Below are 24,216 nucleotides of genomic sequence, written 5' to 3'. Positions count from 1 at the left end.
GGCTGTGTTCCGGCAGGCAGTGCATAATATTTGCAGCAATTCTTCATACAGCGTTTCCTATGGGGAATAATTACGCCAGATTCCTGCGGTGTGAATAAAGAGGAGACGTTTCGATGTTTTTTTCCCCCCTTGTGGTATTAATTTGTTCTCTCTAATAATGTGTGGTGGGGGGGACGTGGGGGTGGGGGGTACTTCTAAGCTCTAAGCTCTGTCATATGAAACAAATTCTCATAAGAGGAAACACCGCACATTTTTTGTGTCTGAAAAGGGCGTCTTCATTTTTTCCCTTGGATTGTGCCCTATTCAGTTTGTTATTGGCGCTCTTAATTGGAACAAATGTTTCATATTGGCTCTATAGACAGCGGAAGTACCTCTGAAAAAAAATATGAATTAAATCCCCCACCAAGACGTGTGTACTAGAAATCAACAGTAGCTAATATTCTGCTTTATAATAGGATAGATCCCTAATTGTCACTCTTGACAGAATGCCACGTGTTTATATAAGGATATATCTTTGTTTTTGGCAGCTGAACTACATTTTTCAGTGTCGGCAAGTACCACCATTAAATTGTAAGCTTATAGGTTTAGGGGTCACTCAATAGCCTAAGCAAACTAAGCCTGGATCTGGGGGGGGTAGCAGAATTGGGGGGTGGCAGTCACTAGTGTGCCGCAGTTCTCAGTTGCACCAAGTGGGTTAGATCTCCCTTCAATCTAGTCCAGTTGGACCACACAGATCACTTGTTGCATTGCCCCCATTAAGTCACTTTAGGCTAATGGGTTTATTCTGAAAGTTTTTAAGAAGCGAGAAATTACCATGGAAACCAAAGGAATGTTCTTGTTGATTGTTCTGCTTGTTTTTTTTGTGTGTGAAACAGTGTATACTAAGTAACAGCGATTTGACATCATTAAAGGTAGCCTGTCCATTTAGCATTGTATTAAGATCACCAATGGATTGAATACGTGGTAATTATCCCTGCCCTTTAAAGCTTACTGGTTGCTTTTTTCGGTGTTTTAATACCTTACTGTTCTTTCTTATTATGGACCAGTTTCTAAGCAGCTTCCACACCAACAATGCAAGCAGTATAATGAGCATAAAAGCCAGAAGGTTATAATTTATTATTCTGGAACTGCTTCTCCTAGAAGAAAACTGATAGATTTCTTTCATTTTCACGTAAGGCATTAATAATAACTGCCGCTATGCTTTACACACATTTAATTTATGAGTTTATTTTCTACTTCTTATGCTCCACTGTGTAATCACTTATAAATTGCAAAGGATGTCAAAGGACGCCTTATTATTTCATTTAATAAGTATCATAAACTTATTACGAATTTAGTGGACCAAAGGACAAGTGACAGAGGTTTATGCAGCAAGTAAACATCCAACTGGCATATGGCACTGACGAGTGAGGTCTGAGGTTTAACAACTGGTGCTGGTACTGGTAAATGGGCCAGGAGATTCTATACTGGTGATACATTGATCAGGTTAGGTTTTAGAAAGACGTGACTGAGTTATGTTCCAGGGCTAAGGTCTGCAGTATAAGGACCATGCATAAAATGTTTAATCTTCCATATTAACTAAAAAAGGATATACAACACACAGAGAGGTACAATACATTACATTAAATGTAGCAGGACTGTGTATTTTACAGAGCTCACGGATTATAACACAATGTAGCGAGGTTGCTTATATGAACGAGAATGTGGGAATCACTACGCTTACTGGTCAAAACCATATAATATGAAGAAGGCCATATGATGGGAGTCTGTCATGATCAGGGTAGCACTGACTCCTTCTTGCCAGGAAGCAGGTAAAGCCGAGTGTCCCCATGAGGATTCTCTACATAGGAAACACGTAGATTCAATGTGACGCCATTATGAGTAGAGTTAGAGTGCAAGCCTTTAAGACAACGTAGACTCCTTCTCTATTTGTCTTGAAAGCTTTCGCTGTAATTGTACATCACCAGCAGAGGTATTACTTTGTCTGCAATTGTTTCATGTGCCGATATCCTTACACATAGCATTCTCTACTTATTATGACCACCTGTGTGTCTCTGTTTAATAAAATGTTAATTTACTGGTTCCAGTAAATCCACAAGTCATAAGAACATGGATAAAACATCATTATTTTATCAAATCTATACCCCTAGGAGAAACGTGTCCAGTTAATTCAGCTGTTGTCTTTTTTTTCCTGTTTAGCCATCAAACACATGTACAAACAAAACACAGCGGTATTTCCTTTCATAGACCACCAGTTCAACTGAGGCGAACATCTTGCAGGCATTCATGTCTCTGAACTTCCATTTTTTTTTGTACACGAGAGCCTGTCCTTGGAAGACTAATGGCATTAGCAATGCAAAAATGTTTATTTAATGTCCTTGGAACAAAGTGGGTTTCAATAAAGCTGATTCTTCTGCTTTGCGGAGTCAGGATGGGACCCCCGTTGTGAATGAATTGGGGTCTGTCTTAAGGGATTTTTGCATAGTTTAACATTCAAGTAAATTATATATCTTGTCAAACACTCTGTTGTAAACCTTGTTATTTCCTGAAATCTTCAGCTCCGTGCACATACATTTACATTTTTACTTGTTTATCACACTGCGTGGCTAAGTGTCACAATTGTTGTATTCATTTAACGGTAACTTTTACAGATTTGCTAAGGAAGCTGTTATTATCACTTAGTTTTATTGCTTAGTGTGTATATATACAGTATATCTAGTATGTATCGATATATATATATATATATATATATATATATATATATATATATATATATATATATATATATATAAATATATATACGTGTGTGTGTAATATTTTCCAATTTAACCACCAATAAAATGATACCCTCTGACTGTATATATACATATATATATATATATACGGTCCAGGGAACTGTAAAATCAATGGAGGTCTGTGCTGTTGCAGTACGCACCGCCATCGCAGATCACTGGTGGCCATCTTGGAAAGCTCTGAAGCTGAGTGCCATAAGTTGGCTCTTCAGGTAAGGTAGGTGGGCAGTTCGGTGTGCTTTTTCATGCCTTTCAGTGATAAATAGAGTGGAGTAACTGAACTGAACACAGTTTTTGACCGTTCCATATCAGTATAAATGGATAGTTTTCATGTGATGGCTGAATTGCATTACAACATCATGGCAAAATTATATCCATTTAATAAGACATAAAATATGTTTCTCAAAGGCATTTTTTCATATTTCACAACAAAACAAATCCCTTTCCTAGGTCTTAATAGATTGTATCTTCGTTCCTCAACCAGTGCTTTCCAACAGTCCATCATTTATGGATATTATCGAAGCATAAACTGATGGATTGCTCATTTAGTCTCTGTGGTCTCTGAGACCCCACTCTGCCCATCCTTACTTGATAATCTTCTGAGCAGGTAGTTGGCTTTTAAGGCTTTAATATAAGGTTGTGCTCACTGGACAAATGAGACAATTATTTGCTTACCTCATAATGTCCTGTTGATGTCAGTAATCTATGACTTGATATGGATTCCGTGTTACTTTAATCTCATGTAACATGCCCCATATTCTCTAACTAATGCAGCCAACAAGATAATAGTACAATAAAAAGAATCAGCGTTTTAAGAAGGTTGGGTATTCTATTGCGTTTCAAAATCAAGAAGTGCTCATCCATTAAAGAAATTATTTTCTGTGTTGGGGAAAAAGTTCCCACGTTTTACTATAATTCACATGACCAAAAATCATGTGGTGTTTTGGGTGGCTTCTCATTCATGTAATGTGAATCACATAAATGAGAACAGGAGCCCGTCACATGAAAAGATGATGAATGTTTGGCATACATTTTTTTGAGAATTGTTTGAGTAGAACCTTGTGTGAACCATGTTGCGACGCGCTTTCAATTCCCATCTTGGAGGCATCTTACTATATAACTATTTCAGTTTTCTTTTGCTTCCTTCTTGCCTCTTAGTAAATCTATATTGTGTTGTTAATGACAGTTGTTATGAACTCTGAGGGTTTGATCTCAAGTCTTGAGTGGTTTCCAGCAATCTTGGGGTTTTAAGGTGAACGTCAAGATTCTAGGTCATTCCATCATATCTGAGCCTCCCAGTTGGTGCTTCACCAATGAAATTCCTGCTTGAATACAGATTCCTTGATTTGCATGAGCACTGTTGTTGAGTGTCTTGACTTAATCCCACATTTTATTCATTGACGTACCTTAAATTGTCAGGTGGCACATGATAGAACATGTGAGGTTATGGTCTGAGTTGGGTGCCTCTGTCCACCAATAAAAGAGACACTCTAGTCTCACAATATAGTTGGTCAAGTTTTAAGAAGGTTTTAGCTGGCCCTTGGTTGGCGGATCAGCATTATTCATTAATAAACCTAATATTTTGTATGAAATTAGGATGTTCTATTACAATGGGTACAATATGCAAGATTATCAAATAATTAGTGTTAACCTTCATTATGAGTCAGCTAAATTGCCTAACATTCTGTTATCAAGGGATTCACATTTACTCAGACACATTTTTATAGGCATTATGCAGCTTGTACACACAGATGCTAAATTCATTGGGTGCCATCTGTTTAAATAACGTTACCTACACTACCATAAAATGCATAGTTGAGTGCAGCATCATATGATCCTCTTGGCTTGTTCAGCTCTGTGATGAAATATTTTTACTTTCTGGTCACCAAGAAAAGCAACTTTTCAGCTGTTAACCCTCAATGCTATGTTATTTTTTGCTACCGCTTTGGCAATGTTTTAAAACATCATCATGGTGCCCACATGCTCTGATTCAGAGTCATCTTCCACTCATCTACTGCATAGTAGCTTTCTTGTTTATAATGCTGCATCATCTCATTCCACAAAGATACACATTTCATACTCTCCTACAGGGTTCTTTTTCATTTTAATGGATAACCTGGGTTGCAATAAAAAAAAATATTGTCTTCTCATGCAGTATTCATCAGAACTTAACGCCCATGAGATATCTATGAAGAATCTGCTTCAGAATTATTTAACTTGTTAAATTATACTAGGGCAAGGCATAGTTGGCCTGGCTGATAGTTTACTCACCTCTCTTGACAGTGTGACCAGTGTCCCACCTCAATTCCCCATTGGTTGTCAGGATGCAAGTTGTCTTGCTTGAGACCCAGGTAGCCCACAACTATCTCAAGGGCTTTCAAAAAAATAAATAAATAAATAAATAAATAAATATATATATATATATATATATATATATATATATATATATATATATATATAGTGTGCAATCAGTGATTATTCAATGTTGTACATAAAAAGGTTCACCATTTAGAAAGATCAATTAACATAATTCCAAACTCTTGTGATAAAACTAAGATTGTTGGCAGAGCTCTCTTGTCTTGTTAAATGGCCCATTGTTGATCGGTTCATGCAGCAGAAATTGACTAGATACGTTACAATTGCCACATTTTGCCACCACAGACCAAGCTTCATTTGAAATAAAATAATCCCTCACTCAAATTACCTCTAATACAATTACACACTGATACAAACATAAAAGGTGCATGTAATCTTATACCAATTTATCGGGTGTACACACCCAACATTTAATCCAAAAATAAGGATAACAAAGGTTTTAATAGGATTATCTGGTCATTCTTGGGATTTAACAGAAGGATCCCACAAAATTATAAAAACTGTGGCAATTTACATGCAGGGGAACAAAAGCTTTAAATGAGATTGTTCCAGGATTACATTGAAAACAGAAGGATCAGCGATTAGACATATAGAAATACTTATTCCTTCCAGTTATGCTCCTCAGCACGGTGCTAATCTCCTTCAATCTGCGATTATCTTGTACTTTATATATATGTAGGTTTATGACATCGTTTAAAGGAGAACAATCACCTTCACGGCTTTTGAGTGTAGCTATATTTATCAAAGCTACGTATAGTTTTTGCTTTTGTCTCTCAATTGGCGTAGGAACCGTTTGGTTGAAAACTAAGAAACCTACTAGACTGGAGCAGTAAATTCTCCAAATTTTAGGAAAAACTTTTTGAATCCTGAGAATGGGAAGTCAATGTGAGTTCTTCCATTGTACACACATAACATGGGTTTCTATTACATACATACTGTTTTTATTAAACTGTCAACACTGTTACATGGATTTATTTAGTGCGCTGAATTAAAAAGAAAATATAGGATGTTGTTTTTTCAATGTAACCGTAGGTTTATTTACAGGAAGATGAAATACGACATTCGTATTGACTCTTGGTTCTCGCTTATCAAAGCAACACAATTTATAAAACATTTCTTGAAACATTTCATATGTTCGCATGATCTGACACAGCTGCAATCTTCACACTTGTTGATGATGTTCCAAAAATGTGTGAGGTTTCATGTATTCACTGTTTTTGATGGCACAGATGTACCCATTCATTAGTACGAAACTTGCTTTTTAATAAAAAAGGGACTCTTTTCAACTGTGAAAAATAAATGAAAAAAATAAACACTTAATAATATGAATAAGTCTGTAAATATATCGGGCACCCTGGGAAAATGCCTGGTGGGCCGCTGCCCAAGTGCGCCACACAAGGTGAGTGTCTAAAACATCCAGGCTCCAGCTACCCAGAACCCTTCCTTCTTCGGAATGCGGGTAGGGGGTCCCGCTGGCATTGGTGGCCCCGCATGCAGGAAAACATCATGGTTGGAGGGGAAGTTGGCGGGGAATGTGGCGTGCCACAACACCACTGCCACGACCTGGAGTTTCTCCGTGGTGACCTGGAGACCTCTAGAAGCTGCGCTTCACCTGGAGTCTCCAGGCAGATGCCCTAGTGTTCTCTGGTATGCCGATGTGCTATTGTGTGATTAATGTGCCAGGGCCGCCTCGTCATCGCCAGCCCGGCTGTGATATACCCGTACTATTAGACTGGGTCTGCCTTTCATGACCCAGCTTTCAGTGGGGAGTCTTGCGATTATGGCAACATCCTGTGGCAGAATCAGCATTATCTAATCAGCTTCCTGCCCGCAAATTCTCTTCCTTCTCCTCATCCACCCATACACAGGCTGCCTGAACCAATCGACAACAATCTAACAGCAGGCTAGAGATAAGAGAATGGGAAGGATACATCATACAGACCCTGAGACATTTGTTACCTTTTCATTGTAGATTTTTGATTCATCATTTGTAATCATCATTCCATACATTTATTTAGCGTATAAAACGGTAAAATGTAGGGTTTGAGAAAAAAAATGTCTCTGAAAGTAGGGCAGGAATGGAAGAGAAAATAGATCTCCATTACAGGATATTCTCTATCTAGTTACGCTCTGAAAATAAAGCACAAGGCACTTCTCAGATGAATGTGTGTCAATTGCCTAACAGCACCGAGACGAATGTATGGATTTTGTAGTCTATTGTATCCATTATCAAGTTATCTCGTTTCATTTATATTATTTCCATTGCGATTGTTCGGTATTCCTTAGGAGGTGTTCTTTTGCAGTATACTCCAAACCTGTTATCTAAGTATATGTAGTGTAAATTGGCGTAAATTATTCATTTAAAAAAGAAAGTTCTTTAGAAATGGCAGCAAACTTTGTGTCCTACTTTCACTTGAGCTAAAAATCGAGCTGAGGCTATGACTGAAATACATTTGAGGTTTGGATTCTGTGGAGCTGCTATTTGCACTTCTTTTTTTTTTTTCCTCTGCGCCAAGAAAAAGTCGTTGTGTATAAAAAGATTTAAAGAGATCTTGAAAAATAAATGGTTTTAAAACTGTATTCAAGCTTTTCCCGTTTACCCCAGAAATTGCCTGAGATCGAACCAAAGGTATCACCCAATTGAGGGCCACAGAGGGACACTTTTTGTTTTAGGGGGTTTGGTTAGAGGTGATTAGGGGCAGGATTTTACCAAGTGTCTAACATAACTTCAATCGTCCTTAAAGGGCCAGTTTAATGTCCCTGACAGCCTCACCAAAGAAGGATGGATGTTAAAGTAACCTGTGAGTACTTTAATATGCACTGTTTAAAAAGTTTTAAAAAATAAGACTTTCCTTAAAGAGAAGCTGCAGCTCCTCACCTTCTCTGTGGTCTGATGATCCTCAGCACCAATTGCTTACGAAAGCCAATCCATGGCAGATTCAATTAGTGCACATGTGTGTGGGGGGTCCTTTTAGTCACCCCCTCCTTGGAGATGTTTGCCGAGTCAGAGTTGGAGCTGACGGACATCTCATGCATGGGACACAGCCAGAGAGGGCAAAAGAGAGCAGACTCCTCCAATGTTCTTGCAAAGGGGGACGCCGCGTAAATTTTAATGTAGCTGTCATATGTATGAAAGTGTGTGTAATGGCTGGAGTGTCCCTTTAATAGCATACCTCTGACCCATAATTACAGAAACTACATTGAATTTATGTATGGAAATCGTGTTAGACTGGCTGTGTACCCCACAATGCTTCAAATGGCCAACAAGGGTGGTGTGGCTAGAGACATAGCTAGGGGTGAGGTTTTATTACAACTTTTTATGTGCAAACCTATTGATGCCTGTTTACAAGGTGTTTTAAGAAGAATAATGCATTTTTCTTAAACAATTTGATATATAAATGCATATTATTGTGAGTTTTAGGCCTGCAGAACACAAAGATAGCCTCATGTCTTCCATATAGTTCCATGAGTTGTGCCACTTAATGGTTAATATTTCCAGGGTTTTCGGGATCAGCTGATTTTGAACTTTCCAAAGTACACAATGCAACTCCCCTCTGGCACTAAAATATTATAGAAATAAAATAACTATCTATCTACATATAGAATCAAAACTCACTTAATGACTGTCTGTTGTCGTACAGGAGAAAATGCCAATTTGCCTCGGAGACAGAATCTTAACCAGCAACAAATGTATTCAATTATCTGTGCAGACTTTGCTCCTGCCAGGAAGTACACTGCCTTTTTTGATTCATATTATTAAATGTATTTGACATGAGTTTTATAATAGAAGTTGAACCGGAGAACACTTCTGTTATAAAAGGAAACTTGCAAATGCTGTTATAATGGTCAAAATATAATTGTAGACAAACTCCAGTAGCAATTTCCAAATCATAGTTTTATTTCCTTTTTTTCTTTTCTGTCTCGCTAAAAGTTTTTGTACTTGGAATTACAAATGTATTGTGCGTGTCTGGAAAAGTACACCAAGACACAAACAAGCTTTTTTTTTTATTTAACCATAAAACGGGGATGTCCAACCCAATGGGCCCAAAAACGTCGTAGTAGAAGTAGAAATGTCCTAATACTCAACCATAGTTGCAGTCCTAGTGGACAGTACTGAAGACCCCCTCTCCTTGATGGTAACCTTGCTATAAATAAATTCTTTACATTATGTTATTTTGAAGGCTTGACAAAACCTAAGTGCAAGGTAGTCCCGGCCGTAAGGTTTTTAGATCTGGCTCCTCACTTTTTGTGCCGTTTCCTATTGATCTTTCTAGCACCTAAAAATTATCAAAATGGCTGGATATCTTTGGGCTGTAAATGTGACATTATTCCTAGAAAAAAAGTTCCTGCAATAGCAGAACCCAACAGATCTCTAGTCATAGAGTAACAAACATGAAAAGCATCCACTATACTAAACCAAAAAGAAAACAAAAAGGCTCTCTGTATGGTTGGGTAATCATATGGAGATAAAACAACAGCTTGTAGAGCTACCTTTTGGATACCTCCGCCCTGCATCATAATCTTCACAATCCTTTGAAGGAAGCTCTGTACTTTGCTTTGTAGAGACAGATCATAAGGGATCAGCTTTCCTTAGCAATCGGAAATATATTGCCCCCCCACTGCTGAAGTGGAGCAAGCTGAGCCTCCATGGGAAGCCACTTATCTCATCAGCGATAGGTGGAGTGGCTTCTGCAGCTGATGGGGACCATCCTTCATAACTAATCATTAGAACGCTGCTTCATTAAATGGCCAAACGCCAAGTAACAGAGTACTTAGCTGTCAATTCTGCTACCAAAGTGTTTCTACAGCTGCTTTGGCCTATTAGTTATTCAAGTCACCAAAATTACAAGTTACTTTTAAAATGCTAACCATGTCTAGGCATGTCTCACGCACCTGGTTGTTGGTTTAAGTATCCTGTTAGGTGTTAGGTGTTTTCGTCATGTTTTTAATATTTTTGTAATTCTTGCTGTATGTTTTCTTTTCCTCTACAAGGTTACTACATGGTTTTATATATATATATATATATATATATATATATAGTTTGCTGAATAGTTTTATTAAGAGTAAATGTTTAATGTCACTTTAAACCATCCTTACAGACCACTAACCACTACAGGCATCGCTTTGAAAGCCCCTTAGGCCTTAATAAGAACCCAGTGTATTCTATTGTATTGTGGCATCAATAGTAAGAACACAAATTACACTGCCCCAAATAGTATATTCTGTACTTAATTAGACATGACAAACTATTTGATTGACATGTGAACATTGTATGTCTTTAGCAGTCATTGTCGGTAATGCAATGACGGTTTTGCGTATTAACGTATTTTTAAATAATACCTCCATGGTAGAAAAAAGGCCAAAAATAATAAGGCAGCTGGGTAATACTCTTTTCAAAAATCTTCAAAATATTCTTAAATATTTCCATAAATAATGTATCCAATAATTACCCTCATTATGATTAATTAATGAGACGCTGAATGCCGTCCTCGCGTAATAATAGTAACTATTCTGTGCTTTTGCTGGCCAATTAGCAGTCTTAATGTGCACAATGACTCTCACTTCGACTTTGTGGATCATATCCCAACTTGAATGTTAATGACAAACAATGTTTTATTCAACTCTAATAGACTTCCTACGAGTTCACAAATGCTATTAAACTGCAAGCGTACACCCTCCCCCTGAAAATGGCTGTTTATAAATGAATAGCTTGCTACAAATTGTCAGCAATTTAGAAGAATGAAATATGAAGCAAAGAAGAACATATTTGGCAGTGAGACTTGGCTTCCACATTCTCTCCACAATATATCAAAGTGAACATGCATGGAATAATTTAATCCAATCCCTAATTAAACAGTTGTGGTAAATTACATTCTATGCGTATCGCTCCAAGGTGATTCTGTATACAAATTAACAAAGCGCGTTTTCCAACTGGGAAAAAAACCCCTTCTGTTTCTTTCGCTAGTGTTATTAATTTTAATGTTAGGTACCTGAGAATACTTTATTAAAAGAATCAGGTTACGTGGCATCGTTTAACATAAAATTATTTATCTTCAGATTTGCAGTTGTTGTAGAATAAAACCCCCGGTATGCTCGGCAACCATATATATTTGCAGAGTTCCATAACGTCTAACATTTCAGGTGTCCAAATCAGACATCGGTGTTGGGGGTGTGGCTAGAGGCAGAGAGGGGCAGGGTCCAAGGAAGGAATGGGCAAAATTAAAGGCGGGGGGGCAGGGTCAAAAGTATGACCAACACCCACTTACCCAAAGAGCTACATTGCGGTGCTCAGGTGCATGAGGTTGCATTGGGCCACCTGGGAGCTGCAAGCGACAGCAGAGACCTTCATTGATTTTACAGCTCCCTAGGTCAGTTGGGGAAGATCAGAGGATCTCTCCGACTGGGACATGGTCTCTACTGCTAACAAAGGGATGGTGGGGCAGCTTGATGGGACAGTGCCTAAAAATTGGGACTGTCTTATGAAAACTGGGACACTTGGGTAGAAGGGAATTCAGCAGCTACAGACACCTACCTACTGTATAGTAGGTATTGTGTCAGACACAAGCCGGCAGGTTACGATCTTGAGCCATTCCAATATGAGAGAATGCATTGGGAGCCCGTTCAATCTATGCACTGTACACCTGGCGTATCCTGATGTATCCTGAAAGGCTGTCAGTTGAGAAAATGCTTGTATTGTTTGTTGATGAGAACCGTGTTTACTGTTGTGTTCTTAAGTCCAGTAGCTCCAGACTAAGTATGACTAGAAGGCACGTTACATCATGTACGTCATGTAGTCATGCATTCCATTAGTGTAAGATCAGTTCTATCTCAAATGAATGAATTATCACACTCATGAAGATAATAATGTTTGTAACATATAATATTGGGTTCACACATGTTTTCTCTTCCATGTAGTTTTGAGAGATGACTTCAGGCAAAACCCATCTGATGTGATGGTAGCAGTGGGCGAACCAGCGGTGATGGAGTGTCAGCCTCCTCGAGGTCATCCTGAACCTACGATATCCTGGAAAAAAGATGGTACACCCATTGACGACAAGGACGAAAGGATAACTGTAAGTTAAGAGAAAACTGTACTAACAGTGTAATAAGTATACATAGTGTACTATGAGATGCTGAGGGGCCTGCTGCCTGGTGAAACTATTGTGTGTTACTAGAGGTTGTAATCTCTATTAAGGTGAGTGAAAGAAGAACCGTAACCAACTAACCATCATAGCTTTTAGCATTACTAAATGTTTTATCAGACCTACCTATAGTTTGTTTTTTAAATGAATATATGTCTAGTCAAATTTCCCTTCTCCCAAACCAATCAGAAACAATCAATAAACTAACAATAGGGCAGAGATAAAATAATGGGAGGAATAACCACGCATGCGTTACACATTAGATGCATTTCTAAGTAGGAACAGCTTTATTTAGTGACACTTTAAACAGTCAGATGATTTCAATAGGGTTTTTGGCTTTGATGTTTTGTGTTGTTTGAAGTTGCTCACATTGAAAAGTGAGGTGACCTGTTATACACATAAGAAAGGAATGCAGATAATTTCTTGCAATCAAACTAGAGAAAATGTGTGGTTCTGGTGGGAATTTACATTTACTGAAGGTGGATTGAGTCAAACGGGATAAAGTGGGGTTACGAAGGTGATGTTACAAGTGTCAGACGTTGGGCTGTTCATGAAGTCATGACATCAAATACCTCCCAACATTTCAGAGGGACACCTTTGGGTTTCGGTGTCAGAACTGAGAAGTAGTCAAGGCTTTACCATAACCTTAAAAAACTGACTTTGATAACGAATAATGTGTTCTGTTTACACAATATACTTAGTATTTTATGCAATAGAAACTTGCTTTAATTTATCAGACATAAAGGGGATGCTATGAATATGTGAGCTGTTAGATATTTGATTAGGATTAGGATGATTATACAATGAGATCAAAGCGGAAATGGCTGGCAGTTCTGTTTGTAGAGGTGGTAGAGAGGACATGAGATAGGTTTGAATCCAACACCCACTTGACCTGGCTTATGAGGGTGTCCTCCTCTTCCACCTCCATGCATGTCTTCAAAGATGTGGACCTGGGAGCTAGGTCTTCCCCGTCCACCTCTTTCTAGTTTTTGTACCCCTGAATATACAGTATGCACCAATCATCCCTAAAAATCTGAAATACTTCTAAACACTGATTGCCGATCAGTAATTTTAATTATGCCTAAGGAGTGAATCAAGATGTTGATCCATATGTTAAGGAAATTGCAGACACTAATACTGTTCTTTTTCTGTTTGTACCATCTGTTCTGGTATTAGGATTAACATTACTCTTTTGCTGATACGGAACAAAGCAATGAACTGATTTGTATCTTCTCCATCACTTAATTAGAAAATGGAGGGCTAAAAAACAATCATGTTACGAGTATTTTACTAGAGATTGATGATGAATTACTTAATATTTATATATTAAAAGTGCACCTGTTTAAATTATAAACCACAGATTAGGGGCGAGCAGGTATTGCATTTTATTATAATTTACAGTGCTATGGAAAAAACTGGCTTTGGACTGCCCTTATTGCTCAGCTAGAATACATATCATTGGCTGTGGCCTTTATTTTAGAATGCGAGTGCCACTGAGCATTTGCAGGAAGTGTACCTAGGTATGCTTCCTGTTTTCAGTAGGGGCAGCTGAGGGAGGAGTTAAATGAGACAGAAGTTTTAAGTTTTTAATATGAAGATCAATTTGCATGCTGTAATATGCATTGGGGTCCATGCAACATTTACTCCTATAAACATTAAAATAGGGTTGGAATGGTTTGGACTATCACCCTAGTGTGTCTATCAATAAAGTGCTCACTAAATAGCAATAATAATTGGTTGTACAACACATAATTATATTTCATTTCAAACAATATAACATATTTGGGGACACCGTCATAATGATACTTTAAAGATTAAAGAATCCATAAAACAGAAAATCCTTTTAAGAAAGGTATTTAAATAAATATGCCTTTTCTGATAACTGTTTAATGTGGTTTCGTGCCTTCCCTGTAATGAGGTTAAATAGTAGTTTTCTCACACCTGTGAAAACAGAGACACAGCACAGATCAAAGACAAACGCATTGTATACAACACCTGAAGAATGTAAATGTGGGCTTATTGTGCCAGTAAAATTCATATCTAACTCATTCAAACAATGTCCTTTTAACGAATTCATTGTTAAATAGACGTGTTACCATTAATTCATAATCTTTCTTGATACTGTGGCCGTATTTACTAAGTGATAAGCACGGTAGCACGGAATGGCCATAAAGTGTAGTAGATTTAATTAACGTTTCCGAAGGATGTGTGAGTCAATAGTCTTATCAGACTGCTAAAATTCCCTGAATTCACTCAATTTATATGGAAATTATGCCAAAAAACCTTGGTTTTCCCAGTGGTTGCTGTCACAGGCATTCATAGTATTTTTTCCAGTAGGGTCAAAATATCCTCTCCACCTTTCTTCTCTCCCACCCCAGTACCTCCTTACTTCCTTCCCATTGCCTAACTTTGTTGGCTCAGTAGAGGGGTTTCCTGGTGGGAGGCCAACTTTGACCATATTTCCGTTCCCATATGTAAACATAGTGAAACTTTGACTATATTGTGATAATAAAACCAATTAATTACCGATAATTTAAAGATATTTCCTTATGGAAAAAAAATCTACAGTAAACTCACAGCTTTAAGTTAGTTTTTCCAGGTAGTCCTCCTATTTTGCTCTGAAGCACGCTTTGATCTTGCCCTGTGATGTTTATCCCATGCTAATAACTCTAGCAGCGCTTCGCATCTGACTGCGTTTGAATTAGATGGCAACCTGTACAAAGTGAAATGAGCTTTAGAAGTAAGTCTGCAGCCCTCTTCTTCAAACTTTACGCCGCTGCATTCATTGCCTGCGCCCTCTGATATGTGACTGGCTTATCTCCAGGACAAAAGCTATTAGCATTTGAATGCCTTTCATTCTGGACTATATCACTAGATAAACGAAGCATTAGAAAAAAGGGAAAGTATACTTTTTTTTCAGCTCTTATGTACTTGGTTCTAAAAATCGGTAGAGCTGGACTCATTTTTCTCAAATTTTATGTTACTTGGCTGGGCTTGGAATCATTTCCGAGTGACTGTATTACAGATTTTTGTTAAAGGGGAATCATACCTATTTTTTTATGCGATCGAAACATAGAATTTGATGTTAGATGGAAACCATTATGGGGTCGGGTTGTGGCATTTCCCACCTGTGTTCTCTTTATAAAATTATTATTATTATTATTATTTCTGTTAAGTGCTGTGAATCAAGAGTGGTTAAACAAATAAACATAATTTTTTGTTTTTAATGTCTGTTCTTTTAAAATAAGATATACAGTATATATATTATGTGTGTGTATATATATATATATATATATACATATATATAGATAATAAAATATTTTGATTATATGAGACAGAAAGCACAGCTTACCTTTCATTTTCTTGCACCGGCAATTATTATTATTATGAATTATTAATACCTTTATTATGTAAAGGTATTTTTAAAAGTCTTACTTCTAATCCACCAGCCTTTGTGCGGAATTCGCACTGACAATATGTTTTTTCGATCGCAACAAAGAGATCAAGGGCATTTAGCATTAGTTATTTTTTAAGCCTTTTTCAAAATAAATTGTGATATTGGGCTGAACAGATGGAGCCTACAGTATATGTCGATTGTTGTTATAGCAAATGTCATATTCCTTATTGAAGTGTTTTCGGAAACGTATGAAACTGGATCAAGCATTCACCTTGTCATTGGGGATGTACGGCATTACATACGAGATATATGTAACTTCTACACGCTGTGATATTTTATGCCTAACTTGTATACTGCATGATGTCTTGTTGGTATTATTCTTTTTATTGTCATATACACAAACATATGGAAATATAAAACATATATAAATGTTAAGGCTATGATCCATACATTCCAACCATCCATCAGCATTATGGATCCGTCCTTGTTATGCCAGGGCCATAAAAATGTTAACGCAAAGCCTACACAGTTTTACGCTCTATTGATTAGTCTAAACAATGTCTTCCTTTAGGTTTATGTAACCTGTCTCTTGTGTTTACAACATGTTTATTGCCAGCATTTACTGGATCTGCTCTTCCTGATTGGCTGTCACATTTGTTTGTTTTTCAAACCGCGATGTATAAATCGCGAGAATGGAGGAGATATAGGTGCATACCCTCCATACCCATAGGGTGATAAAAGGTCAAGGGCAGGTAGTTACAGCGGCTCAATGCAAACATACTATTTCCATTATATTCTTTAAAGGTTCAGTTTCACCTTTTTCTGCCTTTTTTAAATAAACATAGCATTAAAAAAAAAACGCCAGGACCGCAACGTTAAAATACCCATAAAATATATATTGTTTGAATCGTGTGAAATGTTAAGTCATTCACATATTTTCAGGAAATACATAATTGCCATGTGATGCAAAAGAAGGCACTGTGAGTTGTTGCCATAGTAACTGAAAAAAAGGCTCTTTAGAAATATCTATTTGCTAGAAAGCGCAACGTTTTCAAGTGGAACCTGACCTTTTTTTTGCGAATTTCTTTTTTTTAGGGAACAGGTATATTTTTTTTGCGCACGTAAGGAGCTCTAAAATCTGCTTTAATAAAACATTCTGCTTTTAAATAAGTACATGAAGAAGAGACGATTAAAAAAATGCAAAAAATCACATTAAATGGTACTTTTTTTCTTTTAAATCGCACAATGAGTAGTACTCAGACATAGACATTCCTAGCTCTCATTTCATTACTTACAACAAGTATCTTAAGATTACTTATGATAAACTGATTAGACAGTTCAAAGGTCCTTAGAAGAAAGGAAAGACATGCATTTTAATGTTGTCTTGGCCAAGCATAGTTTCTTCTCACTGGCTTACAGTCACTTGTCTAGATAAATATATGTGTGACAGATAATTAGCCTCGCTTGCTTCACCATGATAACCTCAGAGGTGCCGGAATACCGTTGTGTTGAATGATTCTAGAGATGCTTCCTGTGTATCAAATCATTAAAATCCACTGACACACGTAACGGCGGAGCAATGCAGACGTACCAGGCGGGGGGTTCAGTGTGAGTTCATCTAGAGCTGATCAGGAGATGGTGAACTTCAAAGTAAATTGTTCACAGCAGTTTTGACGGAGAAGAGGTAGCTATTTTTATCTCCGAGATATATGGATTGTTCATAGTTACCTTTGCTCTACAACATTAGTTTTCATGGATTCTTTTGTCCCATAATATCTTTGAAAAGGTCCGTTAATGTACCTCTTTTGTAGGCATCTAAAATGTTTGTTAGGCATAACTCTATCGCAGTGTTCTACATGCAGATTAAACCCATTTGACCCATCTAGTCTGCCCAATTAGACTCATTTGGCCCATCTAGTCTGCCCGATTAAACCCATTTGGCCCACCTGGTCTGTCCAGCTAGACCTATTTGGCCCATCTAGTTTTCCCGATTAGACCCATTTGGTCAGACTTAAATCAATCTTGTCTCAGGTCCAGGATGACTTTATGCCTATCCCATGCATGTTTAAATTCCTTCACTGTATCAGCCTCTACCAATTATGCTGGCATCGACTTACCTACCACCCTGTCAGTAAAGTAAAACATTACATCTAAGCCTTGAGGTTTACATTATGGCCTCGCGTTCTAACATTTTCTTTATTTGAAATAAACCTCCCTCCTGTATATATTTGTATGCATTTATATGAGCACTACATGCATTTATTTTGCAGTATAGATTGCTGCGTCACAATAGGGGTATTATCTTTTTGTATTTTTATGCATCCAAAAAGGCGGACCCCTGTATTCTATGTCACCATGTAATAATAGAATGCCACTGCTTTATTCTGTTTTTTTCCTGTTCACTTTGGTCCGTAGATGTATATCAAGTCTCAGGAACTGTATCGTTTCACCACCCAACAGTAACACAAAGCCCAAGTCTATTTATCAAGTAATTCAAGTAATATAAAGAAACCAAAACAACTTATTATACATTAAAAGTATGTTTTTAATCTGAAAAATATGGTTAGAAGTTCTTAAAAAAAGAGGTTCCAATTAAAAGAAAAAAAATGCTTGCCTTACTCAAGGAAAATAATGCGGCAACCAGGAAATGAGGGTCTGACGCCTCTGGTCTAATTTTTTGATCGCAGAAGCCCCAGTACCTCATTAGTAAAGGCTCCCAACAATTTGTTTTATTTCTATTCCATGTTTTCACTGGTAACATTTAATGAGCTACCTGGCAACTAATCATGGGCATAGGTTGTTAAATACGAACAATGATTGTGCTTTCTTTAAAGAGTACACAGTTGCACATTATTTTTTATCATTAGACCATCAGAGGTCCCCATTCCACTCACACTTACTTCATTTCATACCTTAAACATTTTATGATTGACACAGGAGGTTGTTTGCTGGCTTGATGTTTATATTCCATACAGTATAAAAGGATTTTGATATGTGCCAGCTTCAACCTTATTCACTACGAATGTTAAGTAACTAAATAAAAACCCACCGCTCAGGAGACCTCTGAGGGCTTTAGCGATTCAATTCTCCGAAACCGTACACTTTTCTCTACCTTAACACTTAATCTTTTTCCACTCATCCGTTTTGTCATTCATCTTATTTAGTGCTTGTGAATGGAATTATTGCATTGTCTGCTAATGAGCCTAACATGAATGGAGGTGACGTGGTTCTAAGCACAAAACAGGCCTCAGAGCACATTGAGGAGGCGCCAAGAGTTTTTCATTTTTCATCTATTGTCAAAGACCCTTCTGGCTCATATATAGCCCGGTTAGAGACCTGCAGGCCAGACGGACGGAGTCCACAATGTCTTTTCTGTCATCCGTTGCCTGTCTGAAAACTCCACTGGTCTTATCATGTTACACCATTGTTTTAATGGAGTGCAGCCGCTCAACATATGAGCCTAAAGGATCTATAGCATACTCCATGAGTAATTGGACAACACTGATGTATCACATTCCCTCTGTGAGCATTACACGTGTCGAAGTTCAGTAATGATTTTATGTCTGCTTCATAGCTTAGGGGAGAGAAGAGACGGAGGGGGGTGTGATAGAGCCATTTCAATATATAAAGGGAGTCCAAGTACAGGAGGGAAGATTATGAGAAATGTTAGACCAGGAGGTCATACAGTAAAAATGGAGGGTCAGAGGTTTATATGTAAAGTGATAAAGTTTTTTTTTACCAAGCGGTGGTAGATAAGTAGAACAGTGCCCCAGCAGAACTGGTAGAGGCTAGTAGAGCGATGGAACATTTATGGGATACGCATATCACTATCCTGAATCTAAGGTGAAACCAATGACTGATTGGTGTACGCAATAGATGTTTTTAGATGGATACAATAAAAACGCATTATGTCCATCAAAGATGAGATGTGATGCCATAGTGTCTAGTCATTGTTAACTTATTGATGTCATACACAGAGGAGAAATGCTCTGTGGGGTATCCATCCGACCTTTAGTAAAGAACAATGCAGAAATAGAATGTCAGGCGTTCCGTCTGTTAACAAAATATCGGAAGTATGGATTGTTCGGTTTGCTCCTTAGTCAGGAAGCTGTTACTGATCATCCTCAGCAACAAGCAAGAGCTCCATTTGTGGATTTCATTAAATATTGGGAGGTTAGGAGAGTATACTCCATCTCATAACAATTCAAATGTTTATTAGATAGTAAGGTGGTAAATGGAGGCTATAAATAATCCAGGATATTGCTTGGTGTTTCTAACGAGGGTTCCTTTTATGAGAAGTGGGAACTATTTTAAGTATCCATCTTTAGGACAGATCCTCTTTGGGCCCCAAACCCCTATGCTCCTTATTCCGCTCTTATTCTCCCTAACAGCAGCTCAGAAGGTTGTGTATTTTTTTGTAATCTAGTGATCCTTCCAGTAGTCTAGAGCTACGCCAGGAACATTGAGGTGCCGGAGCTGTCACTCTGGATTCTGAGGTGCAATGATGTCAAATTATATCAAAAAGCAGGACTTTGAAGACAAATTTCCTTTAAAAGGATTGCACTTCAATCGGTTCAGTTTGTCACCTTAAATGTGACACTTCTTCTTAAGACAAGTGGATTAATGTGGTTTTTAGCATTGCCAATGTGTAGAGGCAACTGATGACTTCATTGCCACACCATTAAAAATAATTTTCCTGTCCAAGTTAAAAAGCTGCCAGTCAAACACTCAGATGTTGAAAATATTACTTATAAATGCAGCTCTTTTATATGTTTGCATTAAATATTTTTTCACAAGACAAGGAGGGGTTTTCCTGTCTGTAGCTTCAATGAGCTCCATAGCACTTGATTATAACACATTAGAGTTACACGTATGTCTTGGGCATTGTGCCTCGAAATGCAGCTGGTGGGTTTAATATGGTTTAGAAGCTCAAAAAATATAGCAATGCAAATCTGTTTAACTGAAATACACTTGTCTCTAATATAAATTGTCTACTTTTTTCCAAAATATTTCACTTTAAAAAGAAATAAAAATAAATTCTGTTTCTTGTTTTTAGATTCGAGGAGGGAAACTTATGATCACCTACACCAGAAAAAGCGACGCAGGAAAATATGTTTGCGTTGGAACTAACATGGTTGGCGAACGGGAGAGTGAAGTAGCAGAGCTTACCGTGTTGGGTAAAATAAATAAATAAATAAATAATAAATAAAAATAAAACATTTTTTTTAATATAAATTCTATAACTACTGTTTAACACGAACAATACAAATGTATTTATTATATTATCCCATTGTGCACAGCTGCTGAGTATCATGACACTATATAAGTCAATAAATAATAATATGCAAAAGTAGATAAAGAAGAAAAAACGTTGTAGAATCTTAGAGAATTGGTTTTATTACATAACTGAAACAGTAAGATACTCCAATAAGCATCTGAATGGTGTCCAACCCACCTGTACATTCGAGCATCTCGCCGTATCTTACTTAGAAAAGAAAATCCAAAAGCAACATCTTATTTTTGATTTTCTTCTACCCTTTTTAGAAAGACCATCGTTTGTGAGAAGACCCAGTAACATGGCAATTACTGTAGATGACAGTGCCGAGTTTAAATGTGAAGCCCGGGGTGATCCCGTTCCTACTGTTCGCTGGAGAAAGGATGATGGGGATCTGCCCAAAGCAAGGTATTCTTCAGAAAACGTTAACCTCTCTCTGCGTTTAGAGCATTTTTAACGTAATACAAATAGAAAGCTGGTATTCATTTCCAGTTGAACATTCTTGGCTGCAGACATTCAATATGCCGGCCCTCAAAATACCTTCTGGAGCGTTCGATAACGTTCCAGATCACTAGTCAGGGAAGGCGTGTGATCCAGAAGAAAGGAGAAGCAGACTGTGTATGGGGAACAAATAAGGACACTATTTACATTTTTAATGATGGATCTGGAGTTTGTAAGATACTCTTTATGTGCTCACAAAATTCCTTAAACAAAGGATATGCCTAATTTTGATTTGCTCTCTACATTATTAGAGTAGGCAGCCAAACATTCTAGACACAAAAGCAGGTAGTAAAAGATTTTTTAATAACCGTATATAAAAATGCTAACATGCCATTTTGCTTTAACACAATCGCTATGAATATTCAAACAGTTAAAATGCATGACATGAGATTTTCCACGTGAAAAAAAATGATGCAGCTCTGGTTTTGATGTCAAGGTCCACTCCAGTAGAACAATTTCTAACATAATATATTTCCTAATCATGACTTTATTATTATTATTTTTTTTAAAGATATGAAATACGGGATGATCACACGCTGAAGATTCGAAAAGTTATAGCGAGCGACATGGGATCTTACACGTGCATCGCGGAGAATATGGTTGGAAAAGCTGAAGCGTCAGCTGTCCTAACCGTTCAAGGTAGGCAAAAATCATTCATCTTATTGTGGGTTAAAAACATTTCCCAGAATATGATTAAACATACTGGTACATATAACAAAACAAGAATATCTTCTTTGTCTTCAAGCCCTCCAACTAGGAAATGCCTTTTCTTGTTTTGTGAAGAAACGTCAGTACATCTTTCTTCATAGATTCCAAGATAAAATTCCAGTTGTAGTGTTTCCCTTGCATCTGCAATTAATATAAACAGATGTTTCATTTTTAAAAATATATTTACGCGTGGTTCAGCTCGGGTTTGGCTGAATTTTGAGCAAATCTATATTAATATGAAGAACACGGACCGTAGTTATCAGATGAATATAATATCGCTGCACTCAATAATTTTCTTTTTTTTAAAAGTCAATTTATTTGGAGTTGGAGTCATTTGAAAAAAGGAGAGTAAATCCAAAAAAAATATATATATACTAACAACATTAATTGTTGGCCAACCTTACTAGCCTGAAAAGATGCCTAAAATCTTTCATAATTCATTGGCTGCTTCATCAGAGGATCTCTTACATGGACAAGTTTCTGATGGCTTAAACATACATTAATCCAATATTATAAATGGAATTAAAATGCTAAAAGCAGGTAATCTCTCAATACACGTGCAGCCGTATGTATAGTAATTAATTGTTATTTTTAATAATTAAGTGACCTACGGTATTTTCCTTGGCTTGTTCAGATCCTTCTTTGCATTGAATGATGAACATGAAAGCCATTGCTACTTAGGCTACATTTTGGTAATTTTAAGTCACAGGGTTTAAGAAAGACTCATACACAGACATATATGTCATATACAATGATACACTATATGCTATATTGGAATTAGCTATTCAGTAAATATGATTCTATTGAACGTCCTCCATGGAAAGAAACAGTGGTTGTTTGTTCTGAGCTCCGGACTTTAAGCTGGAGTCCTCTTGGTTAGGAGGTTATGACGGATATACCTTTAGCGTTCAGTAGGCTCCAGCCTTTCATCGTGGAAACACTATTTACTTTTCATATTGATTCACTTGTTAATAGTTCTATGAATGACCTGAAATCCCTACCTTAGTACACGTGGCCTTCATTTACGACTGCTACAGATGATAGTTTCTTCTGTATACTTTCAATTTTAGTTTACACAACTAATACATGTGAAAATACAATTATGTGGACCTTCTCAATGATTGGCGTTATAGATAATTTGATATTGGCTTGGAACGTTGGAGACAACTCTTGCAGCGAGTTCACCAATCCTTCATGAAACTATTAGATGTGTTGTAGTCACTACGCAGTTCTATATCTGCCTGATGCTTTTCTTTAAGCATAGAGCAGTTTAAAAACCCAGTTCATCTAATTATTTGTTAATAACATAAATATGTGGTCTGGAAGGTAAAGTAAGCCCTCGATTATCAAGAAGCTCTACTAGGTGAGGGGCTAAAATGTAGATGGTGAGGATGCCCATGAGGTTAAAACCCGTTGAGATTTCTTTCATACCGGTTGTCTTACAATCCGTGTGCCCTAACAGGTAACAAAACAGTTTCATTTAAAAGCAGAGCTACCCTATGAAAAATGTTTAGAGATCTTATTGCCCCAGGGATGAGATTTGCCCCATTGCGTCTTTGTTATTTTGCCATATCACAAAATAAGTCTTGAGGATAATTTTCCACAAAAACAAGATGTTTGAACAAAATCTTACCACAAAATAGGTGTTTCCCATGTATAAATAATAGAATTCACCACCGTATTTAAAGTGGTGGGAGTATTTATAAAGCTATACATAATATGTCGAATTTTATGTATTTTTTTTGCTCATTGTAAAAAAAAGACATATGTGTCCATAGTTACACACTCACACGCTTGTAGAAGAAACATATAGACAGTGCTTGGGTATATTATTGTCTTTTACTGCGCAAAATGTAATTACCTTTACTTGAATTAAGGTGTCATTTCACATAATGTTATCGGATATCTTTATGAAATGAGCAGCTGTGAACACGGAAGGCACCGTAATAACGTACACATAATGTGCTTTCACTTTTTGACCTTGAGAAATCTATTTCAATTTGTGCTAATCCTGTGTTCTCTGTG

The 24,216-nt window shown here is 37.2% G+C and overlaps 1 protein-coding gene across 1 annotated transcript in view; it reads left to right on the top strand.

Annotated features, from left to right (window-relative positions):
- ROBO1 (roundabout guidance receptor 1) overlaps positions 1 to 24,216 on the top strand; it is a 383,921-nt gene that overhangs the window by 312,217 nt on the left and 47,488 nt on the right. The window contains exons 4-7 of the mRNA XM_053456884.1: positions 12,084 to 12,241; positions 20,764 to 20,884; positions 21,252 to 21,390; positions 21,995 to 22,122. Of these exons, the coding sequence (XP_053312859.1) occupies positions 12,084 to 12,241; positions 20,764 to 20,884; positions 21,252 to 21,390; positions 21,995 to 22,122 (546 nt within the window). The remainder of the gene's footprint in view (positions 1 to 12,083; positions 12,242 to 20,763; positions 20,885 to 21,251; positions 21,391 to 21,994; positions 22,123 to 24,216) is intronic.

Source organism: Spea bombifrons, chromosome 2 (genome assembly GCF_027358695.1).
Source record: "Spea bombifrons isolate aSpeBom1 chromosome 2, aSpeBom1.2.pri, whole genome shotgun sequence".
Lineage (NCBI taxonomy): Eukaryota > Metazoa > Chordata > Amphibia > Anura > Pelobatidae > Spea > Spea bombifrons.
The sequence above is the reverse complement of the archived record's forward strand: the minus strand, read 5'-3'. Positions and strand labels throughout refer to the sequence as shown.